At 38.7% G+C, this 15,744-nt stretch overlaps 1 protein-coding gene across 2 annotated transcripts in view; it reads left to right on the top strand.

The window, feature by feature from the left end:
- Window positions 1-15,744, top strand: part of LOC109637343 (inactive dipeptidyl peptidase 10-like) — a 105,464-nt gene that overhangs the window by 49,384 nt on the left and 40,336 nt on the right. For both annotated transcript variants that reach the window (XM_069533123.1, XM_069533122.1), the window contains 2 exons: window positions 14,766-14,877; window positions 15,642-15,737. In XM_069533123.1, coding sequence (XP_069389224.1) covers window positions 14,766-14,877; window positions 15,642-15,737 — 208 coding nt within the window. The remainder of the gene's footprint in view (window positions 1-14,765; window positions 14,878-15,641; window positions 15,738-15,744) is intronic.

The raw sequence follows: 15,744 nt of genomic DNA, 5'->3' as shown, positions 1-15,744 counted from the left end.
TAAACATAGGAATACATGATATCAAACCACACCATCTAACAGTAACAACACAATAAAAGAAAAAGAAGAATTGGAAAAATATTGATACTAATAGTCAAAAATATGTTGAGTAGTTCAATATAAATTTAGCGTTTGAATTGAATTAGTCAAATTAAGAACATATCTGACTCCTGTCTCTACAAGTCAGAGCCTTCTTTGTACACATCCCTCCTTTTGGTTCCCTGGACAGCTGTGGTGGAGGGATACTAACACAAAGAGGGAATTAGACCTCATTCAGAGGGAATTCTAAACATGACTTCAAGGTCTTAATGTGTGCTGGTTTGTCCGGTTCAAGGTGAAACAACAGGTGAGTTTGATAAACTGTATTTCTGCCATAACTGACGTCTCCAATGTCAAGACCTGAATGTTTCCATAGTAACAGTATAACACATCACACAGTATTCCAATGCTAGAGTGTGTTCTCAAAGTTAGTAAACACAACCGGACTGTCAGAGGAGCTGGAGGAGTAGCTTCATTTCAAATGGTATATATTAGTACTCACTGGTTGACTGTTATTTAGTCAGTGCAGCCTATATATCAAAGAATCACATATACAGATCATTATGCACCACTTAGTAGAAACCATACAATGTAGTGAAATACTCCATGAGAGCCTATAATCCTAGTTTAGTAGAGGTAACTGACTGAGTGTTGTCCGTCGGCTTTGTTTGAATTTAATTAATCAGGATTTAATGAGTTCCTAACACTTTTATTTGACTTCAGATAAATGGCATGAATTAAAAAATCATAAAACAATCAGACAATGGAGCAATCTGAATCTGGTCATTTTACCATTGACGACGCAGCATGTTAGTTGATGAGCTGTGATCTGAAAACTGCTGTCTATAAAGTTCACAGAACACCTAGCAGTCTCTATTAGGTTTGGCTTTCTGTCAAGATGAATGCATTAATCCTGGAAGGTTACGAAAGCAACGTTCGTCCTAACGAGCATAACACAATTGTCTGACCAATCAGAATTGTGTCAGACAATTGATCAAAATCAAGTTTTGGGATGATACCAACGTTACGAGATGGGAAAGTGTCGTGCTAAAGGCTTAAAATTGTACTATTTTGAGGGAAATTATTACACAACAATACAATTTTGTGTAAAAATTTAAAAAAACTATTTGTATTTGCTAATAAGTAGTTAAATTCCAACAGATCTATCCATATGAAACAAACAGGCTGACCTAAACAAACAAGGACATTGTCAATGGCCAACTCTTTGAACAAAACAAGAGATGAGTGGGAGGAGAACGTCATGATCATCATCATTATTCATCACAACAAGCAGGACTGGCCGAAAAGAAAAAAACAGACACATGGTTCATATTCACATTCATCCTCGCCACGAGCGTGCATAAACACATTTTTACACATTAGTAATACTAATAATTATATTATTATTTTGGTATTCTTGATCTTTGAAGGCCAAAAGTGGTTATTGTAAAATTACCATACATCTGACAACGCTGGGCCTCATCAGCAGAACGGATGAAATAAAGCGGTACTCCCTCAGCATCAACAAAACGGAGGAGATGATTGTTGTTTCAGTTTCAAGCACAGACCCTTCAGAATCTGTGAGTAGAGAGCAGATCTCAGACTCGAGAACTTTAGGGTTGTCAAACAGGCCCAGCCGAGATTCCACTTTCAAAGGAAACCGATGCGACCGTTGACTCCCATAACATTCACCCAACCTTTTCCTTGGGCACGTTTGAGTGTGTTGACATATTGCATCACCACTACTTACTCCAGCTGCAAAACCGTGACACTCAGCTCCCCTGACTACCTGCAGAGGGTAGTCGACTGAGCTCTGAAAGAGTCCTGTACCCTTCAAAGCCGATGCATTTACAAGCTGAACGTTGTCAGGGACCATTCACATTCTTCATTCCTCTGCCATCAGACAGGAAGCTCTGCAGTTTAGGAGCTGGAGCTGTTTAACAGTTTTTACCACAGGTCATCAGCCTAATCTATCACCGTGGGACTGGTTGCAGCATAATTCCACCTCAAGATTCTCAACTCATATACCAGTATTATATAAGTCATACTTATACAAACTGTTATAAAATAAATTGAATTATTTATTGACTGTTTTGTTTTGTTAGTAAAACCACATTTTTAATTTCTCGATACCTGAAATAGACATTTTCAGCATTTTACCCACTTGTGCATCTTAGGGCTGTGCGACTCAGGGACTTACAGTATAAAATGAAAAAAAATATGTTTTAATGTCTGAAGAGGGATTCACCATTGACTTCAATTGTACTGGATTCTGCTTTAACAAAGTTTACCCCTGAGACTCACCCTCCTCCATTGGCATAGTGGCGTGTAGATGATGAGTGCATTTTCATTTTTCATTGAACTATGCCTTTTTGGTGTGGATGTACACAATGTTGCAATTAAATATTTGATTTGTTTTGGAATTAATAACAATGCAGTTAAAATGTTCCGAAGGAAACACAACCTATTGGCGTAATGCAATATACTGGTATAAAAGATGAACATAAAACAAGTTGCAAGTAAGGTTTGCTGCCTACTTGTAATAGATCTGAGTAATTGTAAATCCATAGACAAACAGCCACTGGAAACTGTGTTTCTCTTTATTATACCATAAGGTCTTTACCTTCTCTGTAAACAGCCTTGAGATAGTGTAGGTTATGTTTTGGTGCAATTTAAAAAATACAATCAACTGAATTGAACAACCAGAAATACTGAAATCATGCAGAAACTTTATGGTTTATATATTTCAAACTGTAAGACAGGCTGAAGTCTTACATTACTGATAAAATGTCATGGTCTTATTTTCATAAAGTTAATAGTACTAATTGTAATTTGGCAGGTGAATCGATTGATTGCTTTTCACTGAAATGGCCGCCCTGTCTCAGCAAGTCTCCGGAAGGAAAAAGTACCTTTATCCAACTTTTTTTCTTTTAATTAAAAAGCTCATTAAAAGGAGATGAATTGTCTGATAACTCCACTACCTTTTTGCTGACCTCAATTTGGCTCCGCTCACCTCTGCAAATGAGTCTGGAGAACCTGCCCGTGCCTGAAAACTCACTTTGTTATAACCTATCAAATTAATTCATTAAATGTGACTGAGAGTTTTCGTTTCTTAATGTTATGGATTGCTCACGGTGGAGCCTGGAGTGCGCTGACAGTGGTCAGTGGTGATAATGGACACGGACTCTGGTGAAGAAGGGATGAATTATCTCAGAAATGCTACAGGTATAAGAACATATTTATCATGAAGATTTCTTCCCTGAAGTCTGAACTGAATCATAACAGATCTATGGTAGTAGCTGGAATATTTTAACCTAAAAGATTGTATTAAGATCTGTAGTTTCTTTTCTTTCTCCTTTTTGGCTGAGAAGACAGAAATACTACACCGGAGTGGATCTGTATTTTTGGTCACAAGCCCGCTGATTAAAACTGGAGATGAAATGATTAAATATGTTGAAGTAAAAGTCACCATCCTGATCACCCAAGTGATTCATCTCAATTCAGATTCACAACCATCAGACAGTTGAGATAAAAAATAAAAAAAAATCAGAGGAAAGTTTAACTGCAACATCCCAGTGATGACTGAAATTCCCATAGATCATCTCACTAGTGAAAGATTGTAAAACACACAACAGAGAGCAAGTTAACCTAAGACAAAACATTTCTGCACAACTTAACTAATCAGTTCTATATGGAAACATGATCAGTGGGTGGAATCTGTTCAGAGGAAACATTTTTACATTTGTGAGCAGCAACAGAGTCACAGGCCAGATCTGTGCATCTGTGTTTAGGTCCAGGTAACAAAAGTTGTATTAAACTGCAGCACCCCAAACTTGCAACAGTAAAGTGGTGTAACGCAACTCAACAAGTGTTGATTTCAAAGTTTTGTGAACCTTTAGAATGATACATCATTTAAATGCAAACGCGACACAACGGAAACACAAGCAGAACCCATGTGAGCGACGGATGTTGATCAGACTTACTTACTGCGATTGAGTGAGTTGTGGTTTATGTTCGGTACTGGTGCATCCTTCCTTTTTGAAAGCTATAAGCAACTGTACCATGAAAACTCAAATAGATCCAATTTTAAATGGCGACTGACTTCTTCGGGTTGTCACACATGAAAGCTTGGTCCACACATCCATGACTTGACCTCAGAAAGTAACTGCTCATTTCATCGTCGACATCGGTTGTGTTTAACTGTGTGGCTTTTGCATTCATGCTTTGACTTTTGCATCTATGTTGTAGCTACTGCATTCACTTTTTCTGTGCACTTGCGTGAGACGTCTCGGCCTCCGTTCGGGCAGATTGTTGCTTGGATAAGCTTGGACAGGGAGCAGATTAAACAGGCAACTGTCCAGAGTTTGTTTTCAGCGAGTGACTTACTAAACCACTTAGCATAAGCTGTTTTCATCTACTCTCATATCGTTTTAAGTTTAACATCTGCTTAACTGGGTGTTCAGAACTGTGTGCACAGTGTGGTTGGCCGCTGCCCATTGTCAGAATGACGGCCAAAGACCAAGTCAAGACCTTACTGACGTTAATGTCATTGCATGTCTCATTTGATTATAAATGTATGACTGAAGTCTGACTCACAGATCTGCAGCATGCACATGAGCTTGGCGTGTTAAGTGTATACTTACATACATTAAAAGGCCTCTGAACATCCCTCAGGACAGTTGAAGAGAGGCAGGTCAGTGAGATGGTTTGTATTCACACACCCATTCATACAGTGCATCTATTAGCAGCACTTGTTTGTTCTATGAGGGGCAATTTGGGGTTCAGCATCTTGCTCAAGGACACTATGGCACGCAGATGGGCAAGACTGGGGATTGAACTGCTGACCTTTTGGGTGGAGGACGACCGCGCTAGCCCTCAGCCACAGCCGCCCAGTGAAGAAAGTGAAGAAATAAAAGTTCTCACTGGTGTTGTATGACTGTTATGTACTTCAACTCCTAGCATCACTTCCCACAGGGCCCTAAACACACACACACACACACTCACACTCACAGTCCACCACAACCACCCACCGCTTCATGGAAATAGGCAAGCTGCACTCTGTCGATAACACGCTCAGAAACATAGACAGCAGGCAGCACTTCAGCCATGTACCGAGCCTCCAGTGCTAATGTGATGCATTCCTCCAGCCTCCTGTATCTCCTGCCTCTGTGGCTCCACTCAGAGTTGCCGTGCCTCAGATATACCATATCATACCGAAGAACACCTCTGGGACTTCGCTGTGGTTATCTAGACTTGGATTGTGCTGTTATGTTGTCTTATTTATTCACACTACAACAGAGGTGGGGAGCCTTTTTCCCATCAAGGGCCATTTCATTTTTTACAACATCCTTTGTGAGCCATCCTAAATTTTTAAACACATAATATATTTTGTGCTTGTTTTTCTATCTGCTCTCATTCGTTTGCTGTTGAGATTTTAATCTTTAGTATTTCTAGTATTGTTTTGTAATAGTATATTTCTTAATGTAAGGCACTTTAGAACTTTTAATGTTGCTATATAAATTAATTTACCTGATTTATCACACTAACCTCTCTAACCAAGCTTTCTAATGTGGAGGCTGGTGCCTCAGTAAACCTTAGATTTAAATTTGTTTATGCTTGTTGATACAAGCTTTGGATACATTGATGTGTTAAAGCCTGAGCTGACTTTCAGTGTTTCTCAACCTGGGCCATGTGTTTATAAATGTAGTTGTGTAAATGGTTTAAAATTGATCCAGTGGATCGCCTCCATCGTAACCCATGACACAGCAGCAGTGGCTTCACTGTAACCTTATGGGGCAACAGTCTAAGTCTCTGAAAGTTTGTTCGTTCGTTAGTTGTTTTTTTTCACCAATATAATGGCTCAAACTGTTCTGGGTGCACAAGTCTGGCAACACCACACACATTTCCTAAATATCACTGATCTACAAACCCACATTTACGTAAGGCCAAGTTGAAAAAAAATTGAATGTGTCTTTCGAGGATGTACCATAGAGTATACCTGTCATAGAACCATGATGAAGAGCAGATTTCCCCTCCTGCTGTTGGTCTTTTGGTATCAACAGGTTCCCTATCAGCTGAACATTTGCTGTCTAATCGCATTCATTCATATTGACCAATTGTGTTGCAACGATGGAAGTGTGGGAAGAACATTCTGGAAAAGTACTGCTGAACACAATGACACCATCAAAAAAAAGCAGGGACACTGGTGCATGTTGGGTAGTTTATGTGCCTCTATCCCTTTATGGATGCTTCAGTATGGAACAACATTAACCACCCTCCGACTTGTCAGAATTTGACAACACATCACACAATCCATTTAGATATTGCAAATACTAAATACTACATATTTATATTATTTAAGAATGTATGATGCCCCGACCAGTAGATGAGTAATGAATATAACGTTCCTGCAACTTTACTGATTTATCTCCCTGGGTTTGCACTTGGAAAGATTGCAATGTGCATAAACCTTGTGATCCTTTTTTTGCAACCAAAGGACATCCCTCCCTCCTGCTTTCTCTGAATATTCAGTGTCCTGAATAACCGCTGAAGCAGAGCGTTCCTCCCTGCTTTTATATGACTGAAATGTCAAGTGGTCCCAGCTCCACACTCAAGGCTAGGTGATACATTATCTCTCAATGTCTGCCTTTGGGATATTTATTTGAATATTTTGCTCTGCCAATTCATCATGTAAATGTTGTTCCCATCCGCAAAAATTTGGAAAGCAAGCGCAGCATGCACTCAATTTCTGTCAACAGGAGAGCAGGCTAAAGTCAGAAAGGTTTAGTAAGCTCAATATGCATGTAGCCAGCCACCACACCACTTCAGATCCGAAACCAAGTTAAGTTGGATTCTACTAAATTGTATCCTTGATATTGTTGATTTAGTTCTATCAAGTTTAAATTTAGGTGGTTGGGTTTGGGGGGTGGTATGATCTTGGGTAGGAGGACTGATTTAAAGGTTAATGCATCAAGAACATCATCATTTTCACATTAAGTAAAGTCTTCTTTTACACACACTTTTCTCTACTTCTTATATTAAAGAATTATATACATAATTTCAAAGTCATATACATATATATATATATATACAGTATATATATTTGAAATAATGACTGAGAGTCATAGAACACATATTCACAGAGTTACAGAATACATATTCATGTACCTGTAAACAAATTTGGCCAGTGTGGCCGTGTGTCTTCTGATTCCAGAGGATATCATGGTTTGAATTAATTATTCATAAATCTGCTCCGAAATTACAGAAAAAAAGGCACTTCTTATCATCCCCGGGCTGCTGGAGGGCTGCAGCTGTCTTTGTCTGAGGTTTTTCCTCAGTTTCAGACTTTGGAGACAACTGCATTCTTAAAAAGCTAAAAAAAAAATTCTTTGGAGAATAAACTTGTTTTCACAATCCTTTCATCTCTGCTCAGAAGACTGAATGTTCTGATTGGCTGGCTCAGTTATGCTTTAGGCAGTCTTGAAATGCATTCAGTAAGATATTCAAACCCTCCACTGATGGAGCCACCTTAGGCTTACAGAGCCAAACATAACTTATTCTGAGGCTCATAGCAAGTGGACTAACTTCAAGACCTGACTTCATATCCATCCATTCAAACCTGCACCAAGGAGATTGTGCTTTGTTGCAATATTGACTATAACAGAGTTTGTTTATGCAATAGGGATGGTTTCAAATTGTTTTTGTCAACCAAACAAAATGTTTAAGTACTTCTTTCATTAAAATGTAGCCCTTTGGCTAACTCTTTCTCTCTCTCTCTGAGGGGGCCAAATAAATATTGATGAGGTTTAAATAATTTGTGAAGTTTGTTGTGACAAATGAAGAGTGGATCACATGGCTGTGATATGTGATGACAATAAATCCCATGTACTTCAACACACCCTCCTTTATAAAAGCATTTCAACATATAAAGACAGCAGTGTCCATGTAACATTCAAATAACAAATACAAAGAAAATGCATAGCATTATAAAACAACAGTGGCATGTAAGAAAAATGTAATTCATTAGGTAAACCTCAATGACTAAGAAAACTCCATAGGCTGCACATGCAATGTACTAACACACACACACACCTATATACTTAAGTATATTGGCCCTGGTCAACAAGTGATTCTGCTCATCTGCTCCTCTCCAATCACCCACACAGATGTCCACAAACACTCAAATTAAGAAGCAGTAGGACTTTGGCCACAGAATCATCTGTCAGACTTCCAGTAATGCCTCCCGAACCTCAGAAACCTAAATGCGTGAAAACTTTGCAGCCTACTCTCCCATCTTGTGTCACTCCATCACTTCACGGTTATGTTCACAGTACCGGTTCACCCAATACGCACACTACGCATGTTGCGTAGGGCCCCGCAAACTAATAGAGGCCCCGTGAAAAAAAAACAAAAAAACGTGACGACGTGACCGTCCGTCGCAGACGTCAGATTCCCAGTGCATCAGCCCAGCAAGATGAAGCGGAGTTATCCCTCGGGGAATGAAAAAAAGAGGAAGAAACAGCATGAAAATGAACTGCGGGAACAGCAGTCAGGTAACTCTCCTCACCGGGTGGGAGAGTGGGAGGGACTAGTCCGCGTTTAACCCACATTAACAGGGCGGTGAGCTCTGGGTGAACCCCGTGCTCCGTGTGCGTCTTGCTGGCGTCTATAATTTTAGTTGTAGTATAGTTATAAATGCACTTATAAAAAATGGAAAGTAATGGATAAATATTGACTAAGATTGAATTTTGTTTGCTTGCATAGCCCACAGGCAGATATAGATGCAGATATCGTAGTGAATAAATAAAACCCGTGAAATATTATGACAATGGTGCAATAATAATTCAATAATAATATAAACAATCACCTACATTTGAAGTATATGAAAGTAAGACAAGTGCAGCCGATTTGATGGAGCTGAATTAATAGTTGCCTTATCAATATGTTCAAAGGGGGGGTGAGTGGAAGCACTGGGTTTCAGGTGCGACTGTTGAAAATGTTTGGGGTTCAGTTAGGAGGGCCCCTTAGCAGAATTACAAGGTTTAGGGTATGTGCTACACGTGAAACGAACATGGCCCTGGGATTTATTTTGTAACGTTCAATAACAGTCTGGCCCGTACTCCTTGTGACTAAGTCACACGCCAATGTAATAGACAAGTACCGTGATTCTCTTACCTAACTAAGTAAGTACTTGACTATTTCTTCCAGAATCTTGTCACTCACAGTTTGCGTCAGCTCATTCTGTGAGCCCTTTCCAAGGTAATGAGCATGTGTCTCTCCACCTTTAACTTTGTTGAGATGATTTTCCATGACAGGTTCATATTGTGTCAGTAATTCAACCTCTTTTAGAAAGTGTCCATTATCTGGTTGGAAGAGTTTGTCTGATGAACCCCTGAAACCTAGGATTCTTTCAGCCATATAATGGATGATTCTTATGAGACAAGTAAGGACATCTCATCATCTTTTTTTTGTCAGCCTCCAAAACTGTCATTTGTATCGGGTCAAGAGTCTGTCCTCGACTTAAAGGTCCAGTGTGAAAAGGATCTATTTGCAGAAATTGGATGTAGAATAATTCTTATGATGTTTTCACAAGTTCATCTAAATTGTATGAATTGTAGTTTTCTTTACACCAAAAAGAAAAATAAAGAACCTTTATATTTAAATACTTTATATTTACATTGAGGGGGTCCTCTCTAAGGAGGCTGCCATTTTTTTTTTACATTAGTCCAGACTAGACAAACTAAACACCTTTTGAGTTTTTATGACAATTAAAGGCTACCACAGTTTATTTTTCATGTTTGGAAGGAGAGGGTGAGGTGAGGGGTGTTCAGCTGCAACATGCAATTTCAACACTTAATATCACTAAATTCTACACACTGTACTTTTAAGGGCAGATCAAGGTTTCTCTACTTAACCGTATTGTTTGTGTGTTGATATTTGACCAGTCCTTCACACGCCCCAGTCCTGGTTTGAATGGATCTCTGTGCACTAACTCAGTTTTCTTACAGTCTGCTGGGTCATTTGGTGGAGCAGCAACTGTTGTGTTAGGGTGTGAGCTGCTTGTATCTGAGGATGTATGTACATCTCTGGCTGTGCTGGTACTTTCTGAGGCTGCCTGTACTTCACCTGTGTTACTTGCTAAAGATGTCTGCACTGAGTCTGTGCTTGTTCTGGCCGACGATCCAGCCTCTCTTCTACTGACTAGAATAGCACTTGTAAATTATATATAACAATACTCACTCGATATTGATGTTGGTTGCTCAATTAGGCCCATTCAAATGGGTTCCCCCAGATTTCCTTTAATACATTACAAAAGTAAAATACTACTTTTACTATGGATTGGCAGAATACTTGATGGATTTTATATGTAGAGATGTGCGTTTTAAATTCAATATTTGATCAATATTTAATAATAAATGACACTCGGCTAAATAACAGAAACACCTTTGTCTTTATTTCAATACAATTTAACAGAAGCACATAGCACATCCTCAAAAACATCCTCACAACCTTATAATGATCATGAAGATGTATCGCAGGACTGTCATTTTAAACTGCATTCGTTTTCACTTAGTGTAGCGGTGGCTTATAAAATATATATATTGTCTGGACTGGTCCTGACCTGTTACTGTTGATATATCGTGAGCAAAGGGCCACATTTTAACTTTGACTTTTAAGTACTTAAACTTTAGTCACTCACAACATCTTTCAAATAAGCAACACACAGACACACCAGGAGATGCACTGCCAAACTAGATGGCTAGGTAGGCTCATTTATGTTGAGGAATTCAGGTGATACATTCAGGTGATTGTGTAAACACAGAGAGAAATCCAGAAAGATTCCACAATAAAGCCTAATTGCCTATTGAGTGTTGCAGACATGCTGGATTGTGCCAGCAGTCCTGCTTCTGGTTGAAAAGCACCAAATAGGCTCAAATGCACAAAAGAGAGTTGATTTTCAAATGTCACAGCTTCCATTTCATGTCTCAGGTGTCCACCACTCAGCTGTAAGCGTGTGTTCCTTCACAGAGTCACAGAGGGAAGTTACACAAAGGCCACTTCTGTCTGTAGTTTATTCAGTTTTTTCCTCATTGCTTTAGTAAATGGACTTCCTTTTTAATGTGCATCTCTCATCTTAATGACTCCATGTCACATCTATACATGCATGAGTGGTCATCAAGACTTGAGTATATAACCATCTACATAGTGCTTCTTTCACATATGCTGACAAACTGGACAGTTTGCCTCAGTTTTTGTCTAAGGGCACTTGCAGACTGAAGGAGCCACAGATAGAACCATCAACCTTTACCGACCCTTTTGACTTAATTTCAGACGGGATTATGAGCCAGATTAGCTTCTCTATAACTCAGTATGCTTTGCAATTTATGGTCCTTTTTCTGTGCAGTTAAATTTAGGCAACTGAGCATCTTGAAAAACAGCTCCTGGCACAATGCTGCAGATAATGGAGTGCAGACGTGAAATCACATGGCGCTGTCACAAAGAAAATGTCAGCAATAGCTTGTTTGTTGGAAGATGAGGAAATGCTTTGGCTGTCTTGACAGGTTAGAGGGCGGGACACACTGGCACTGCTGTCAGTGTACGTCTGTTGGATTTATAGTGTTGCTTTGAGACCTTCAGCATGGAGCTGACACACACTGACAACCATAGACAAGCAGGAGCTGTCAGGGAAACACACACAAACACACAATTTGTTTACATTTGTCAAGTTACAGAGATGAAGATTTTACCTCCATTTAACTCCTGTCATTGTTTTGCTTTAGAGCAATGATGGAACATACACATGCACGATATTTACCCACCATTTTTCTAAATGCCAAATGCTTTATGTTTGTCCTACAAAAGATGGGAGCTCCTTTGGATCTTATTTATTTTAACCTGACATGACAAGAACTGAAATATAATGTTCCAGACCTCAACAAGTGGAATCACCCACAAATATGACTTATTACTAACTTAAAATAAGTTATGCAGCTAAATCAAAAACTGGGAATGTAAGGTAGCCTCCTGACAACCATCCACACCTCTGATTTGTTCAGCGACTCAAATAGCTCTGAAATGCTTACCGACCCAGCTAACAAGCCCCCTTCAATTAAAAAAAGACAGTTAAATTGAAGTAACTCACATAGGACATCATTGAAAGCAACATATTACCTTGATTGGTTGACTTGACTAACCTTACAGCGGTGTTACTCAACGGCGTGATCAGGAGCATAAAGCTTGTTTTTGTCAGTGACACCTCCTGCATTCATGCACAGACTCATTCAAAGTAAAACCAATATGAAGTATTTTAGGATTCTCTCTTGGTACACTTAGTATTGGTACAAGCCTTCTGAACAGCATGAGTATTTTCTGCTGATATCATTACATTTTTTTAGATTTTATGTCAACAGCTAATCCAATTGCTGAGAATGTTGAGGAACCTGATGTGTCACTGTTGAGTTTGTTTGGCTGACCCCAACAAAATAATTTACACAGAATAAATATGCTGCTGGTGACCACCTAAGAAATTGTTCCAAGGACTAAAAATTATGTTGGAATGATGGACACATAATTTACTTCTGTTTTGGAGTAAATTAAATGAGAGATGAATGAAGATGTGGAAATGTGGGATGTATTGTGGTTTATGGTTGAGAGTATGTAAGTATGTAATTGTTTAATGTGTTGTGTATCGATTTGTTTCTCATTAACTCCTGCATCTGGCTTTCCCTTTTGAGAAAATTAGCTGCCATGAATCAAATGGATTATTTTGAATAAAATCAGGTTTTGTTGGTTTGAAGATTAATAGTTGAGATCAGTGGCTCTGAATTTAAAAGATTATATAATGTCGTATTTAACTGAAATATGGATGATTTCATGGATACACAGCAGTTTAGACAAGTTTTCATGTCACATTTTCACAGCAGGGGATGACATGACTCAGCATAATCCCATCATATCTAAATGTACACCATCAGGAACATAATGACCTGACAGCTCATTGGATCATTGGGAGTCTGGATAATGATGAAGTAGGCACTATAGCAAATAATGTTCCCTGATGTGTAATGGGAGCTCAAGTTAATAATGGTAAACCAAACACAGACAGCGCCATCAAAATAATGTTGAATTATAACGGAGATGTCTTCACTGTGGAAAACTACTTTTCAGTAACTGATCCAGAAGTTTAACAACTAGACGCTTTAGCGACAAAGTGGAGTTGCAGAGTTGATCCGGGGGGTGGAGCGCTGGCAATGGTATTTATCTTTGAATCATACTCCCAATTAAAAAACTTGGAAAGTGAAGAGATCCATAAATACACAGACGGGTTTTCAGAAGCCTGGGGCTCTGTAAGCGAGATAGATTTATTTATAAAACTGCTCTGTCACTGCAAATGAAATAAAGCTGCATAATTGATGTCAGGCAGATAACGACTTCGAGACAGGTCCAAAAATGGGCCTGCTCTTCAGAGAATTCTTCTGTCTCGTTAACATCTTAAAGCTTTCTACAAGTTCAGCACAGTAAGAGCAGAGCTTATTAACCCTGTGGGCTTGTTTCAAAAACTGTAACTGGAAAACCACTAGAGTAATGTAGTACCAACCCAGTGAATAAAATTGTTTACACCTGTGATTTTTGAATAAGGCTGATTGTATTAACAAACCTGAGAACGCCACCGCTTTCTCAGTTTCTCAAGGATCGTCTTTGGTGTTCCAGTGACCGATCAGACATTCTGAAGGTTAAACACTGCTGTGATGGTGTCGTAGAAAAAAAAAAACATTAGTCAAAGAACATGAAAAAGAGATGTGATAATTATTGGCAGCACATCCTCCCCACATTCACTCAGATGAGACCGTTGTTTCAGACCTGGCATTGCACTGAGAGTGATTGGGAGTGAGTTGATATGCAGGTGCTCAACTCTCAGACTTTGATCCAATATCACTCACGTCATTTTCACTTTTTTGGGAAGTGGAATGCCGTGCATATACAGTATATATATAAATGTAGTAGTACATTAGCAGTAGTACATTTTTATATTACTCCCACAAGTGATTCTTGTCATGCAGCTCAACAACTAGGCTGTAGAATGTTGAATCGGAATGTTTCATCCAACATTATAATTGAATAAAACTACATTCATTGCTTTGAGAGTGCAAAGACAAAGATTGTGTTATAAAGTGTTAATAAGAATAGTTAAAAGCAATAGCATTGAATCCTTTATTGAAAACCAGTGGATAAAAAAAATTAACATAAATTAATTTGAAAAGAATACAGGTTTTTATGAAAAGCCTAGAAGAGCAGTACAAAAACTCTCCCAGTTTCTATACAGGGTGATAATTATTGTTCATTTAACATTGATTTGCCTGCTTCATTATATATATATATTTTTTTTCTTTGTTATGTGAACCAGACCTGTGGGTATAGAGACAGTATTGTTCAGTTCCAAATACTTCCCGAGCAAAGTGGGTACTACCACTACATCTTCATTGATGTGCAAATCTGGAAGTTGAGGCCTTTTTGTCCCCTCAGAATCCAGCAGGGGCTCAGTCGACCCCCGCAGAGCCTCTTCGTTACTGTTGGTATTTCTTCTTGTTCATGTGTCAGCAGCATTATACTGGGGGGAGATGCTCTGGGGCTTTTCTCTCCCTTTTATGTTCCCATATGTTACCTTTTTGGGTTATTAAAAACACATTTTCTCATCATTAACATGATTTGCTTCTCTTGTTTTGCAGGACTTAGGGCCTATTGGACCAGACAGAAACTGGAAGGGCATCGGCATCTCTCTTCTGGTTATTTTGGTGGTTCTCTCACTCATTGGACTGGCCATTGTTCTGCTGTCAAGAGGTAAGATTCCCATTTGGATTTACTCCTAGAATAATGAAGGAATCACATGTGGGATTCAAAAGAAGACAGTGATCAGACTTAATATATAAACCAGAGCAGTGTAACATTAGGTACTAGACCTTCATCAGGCAAACATTTCAGATGATTAGAAGCCATCTTAAATAGAGAGTGGCCACAGGTCAGCCACCCAGTTACACTCTCTACACATTTTTTTTTTGCAGGTGAAAAGCATTCTTTAGTATAATCTCTTTTCCTGTCATTAAGGATGGTCCAGTGTGCACTACGTTATATAATATAACATGTTGGATAATGTAGAAAAATACATCTCACTTTAAAAAGGTGAAATTGTTTTTTTTTCCTTCACCCATACCACTTCCTCTCCGTAAAGTTTCTTGGTAATGTGACAAGTTATTTTTGCATTATTCTACTATGTAACAGACGAAGAGACCAATGAACAAACAAATCAATATGAAAACATAACCTCCTTGGCGGGAGTGATGGTAAATAGAGAAAGGGACAAGATATCTGAGATTTATCATTTATTAGAGCAACCACTTTACACGTTACTTAATTTAGATCATATATAATCATAATGTTATGGTATCCTCTCTGTTTGTTTGTATAGTACATGTGCAAAATATTTGCTATAAGATCTATGGTTTTGATTTACCCTGTGAGTTCTCTTAATTATTTGTAGCTGATTTTTTCCCTTTGACAGGTTGTTGACAGTAAACAGTATTGAATGCATTTTCTTCTTCCTGCAGATGACGGTGGCAAACCTTTTGGGTCGAAGTTGACAGTGGATGACCTGTTTCACCGAGACTTCCAAATACATGACCCTGATGCAAAGTGGATTAGTGGTGAGTG

This window comes from Paralichthys olivaceus, chromosome 10 (genome assembly GCF_024713975.1).
Source record: "Paralichthys olivaceus isolate ysfri-2021 chromosome 10, ASM2471397v2, whole genome shotgun sequence".
Lineage (NCBI taxonomy): Eukaryota > Metazoa > Chordata > Actinopteri > Pleuronectiformes > Paralichthyidae > Paralichthys > Paralichthys olivaceus.
The sequence above is the reverse complement of the archived record's forward strand: the minus strand, read 5'-3'. Positions and strand labels throughout refer to the sequence as shown.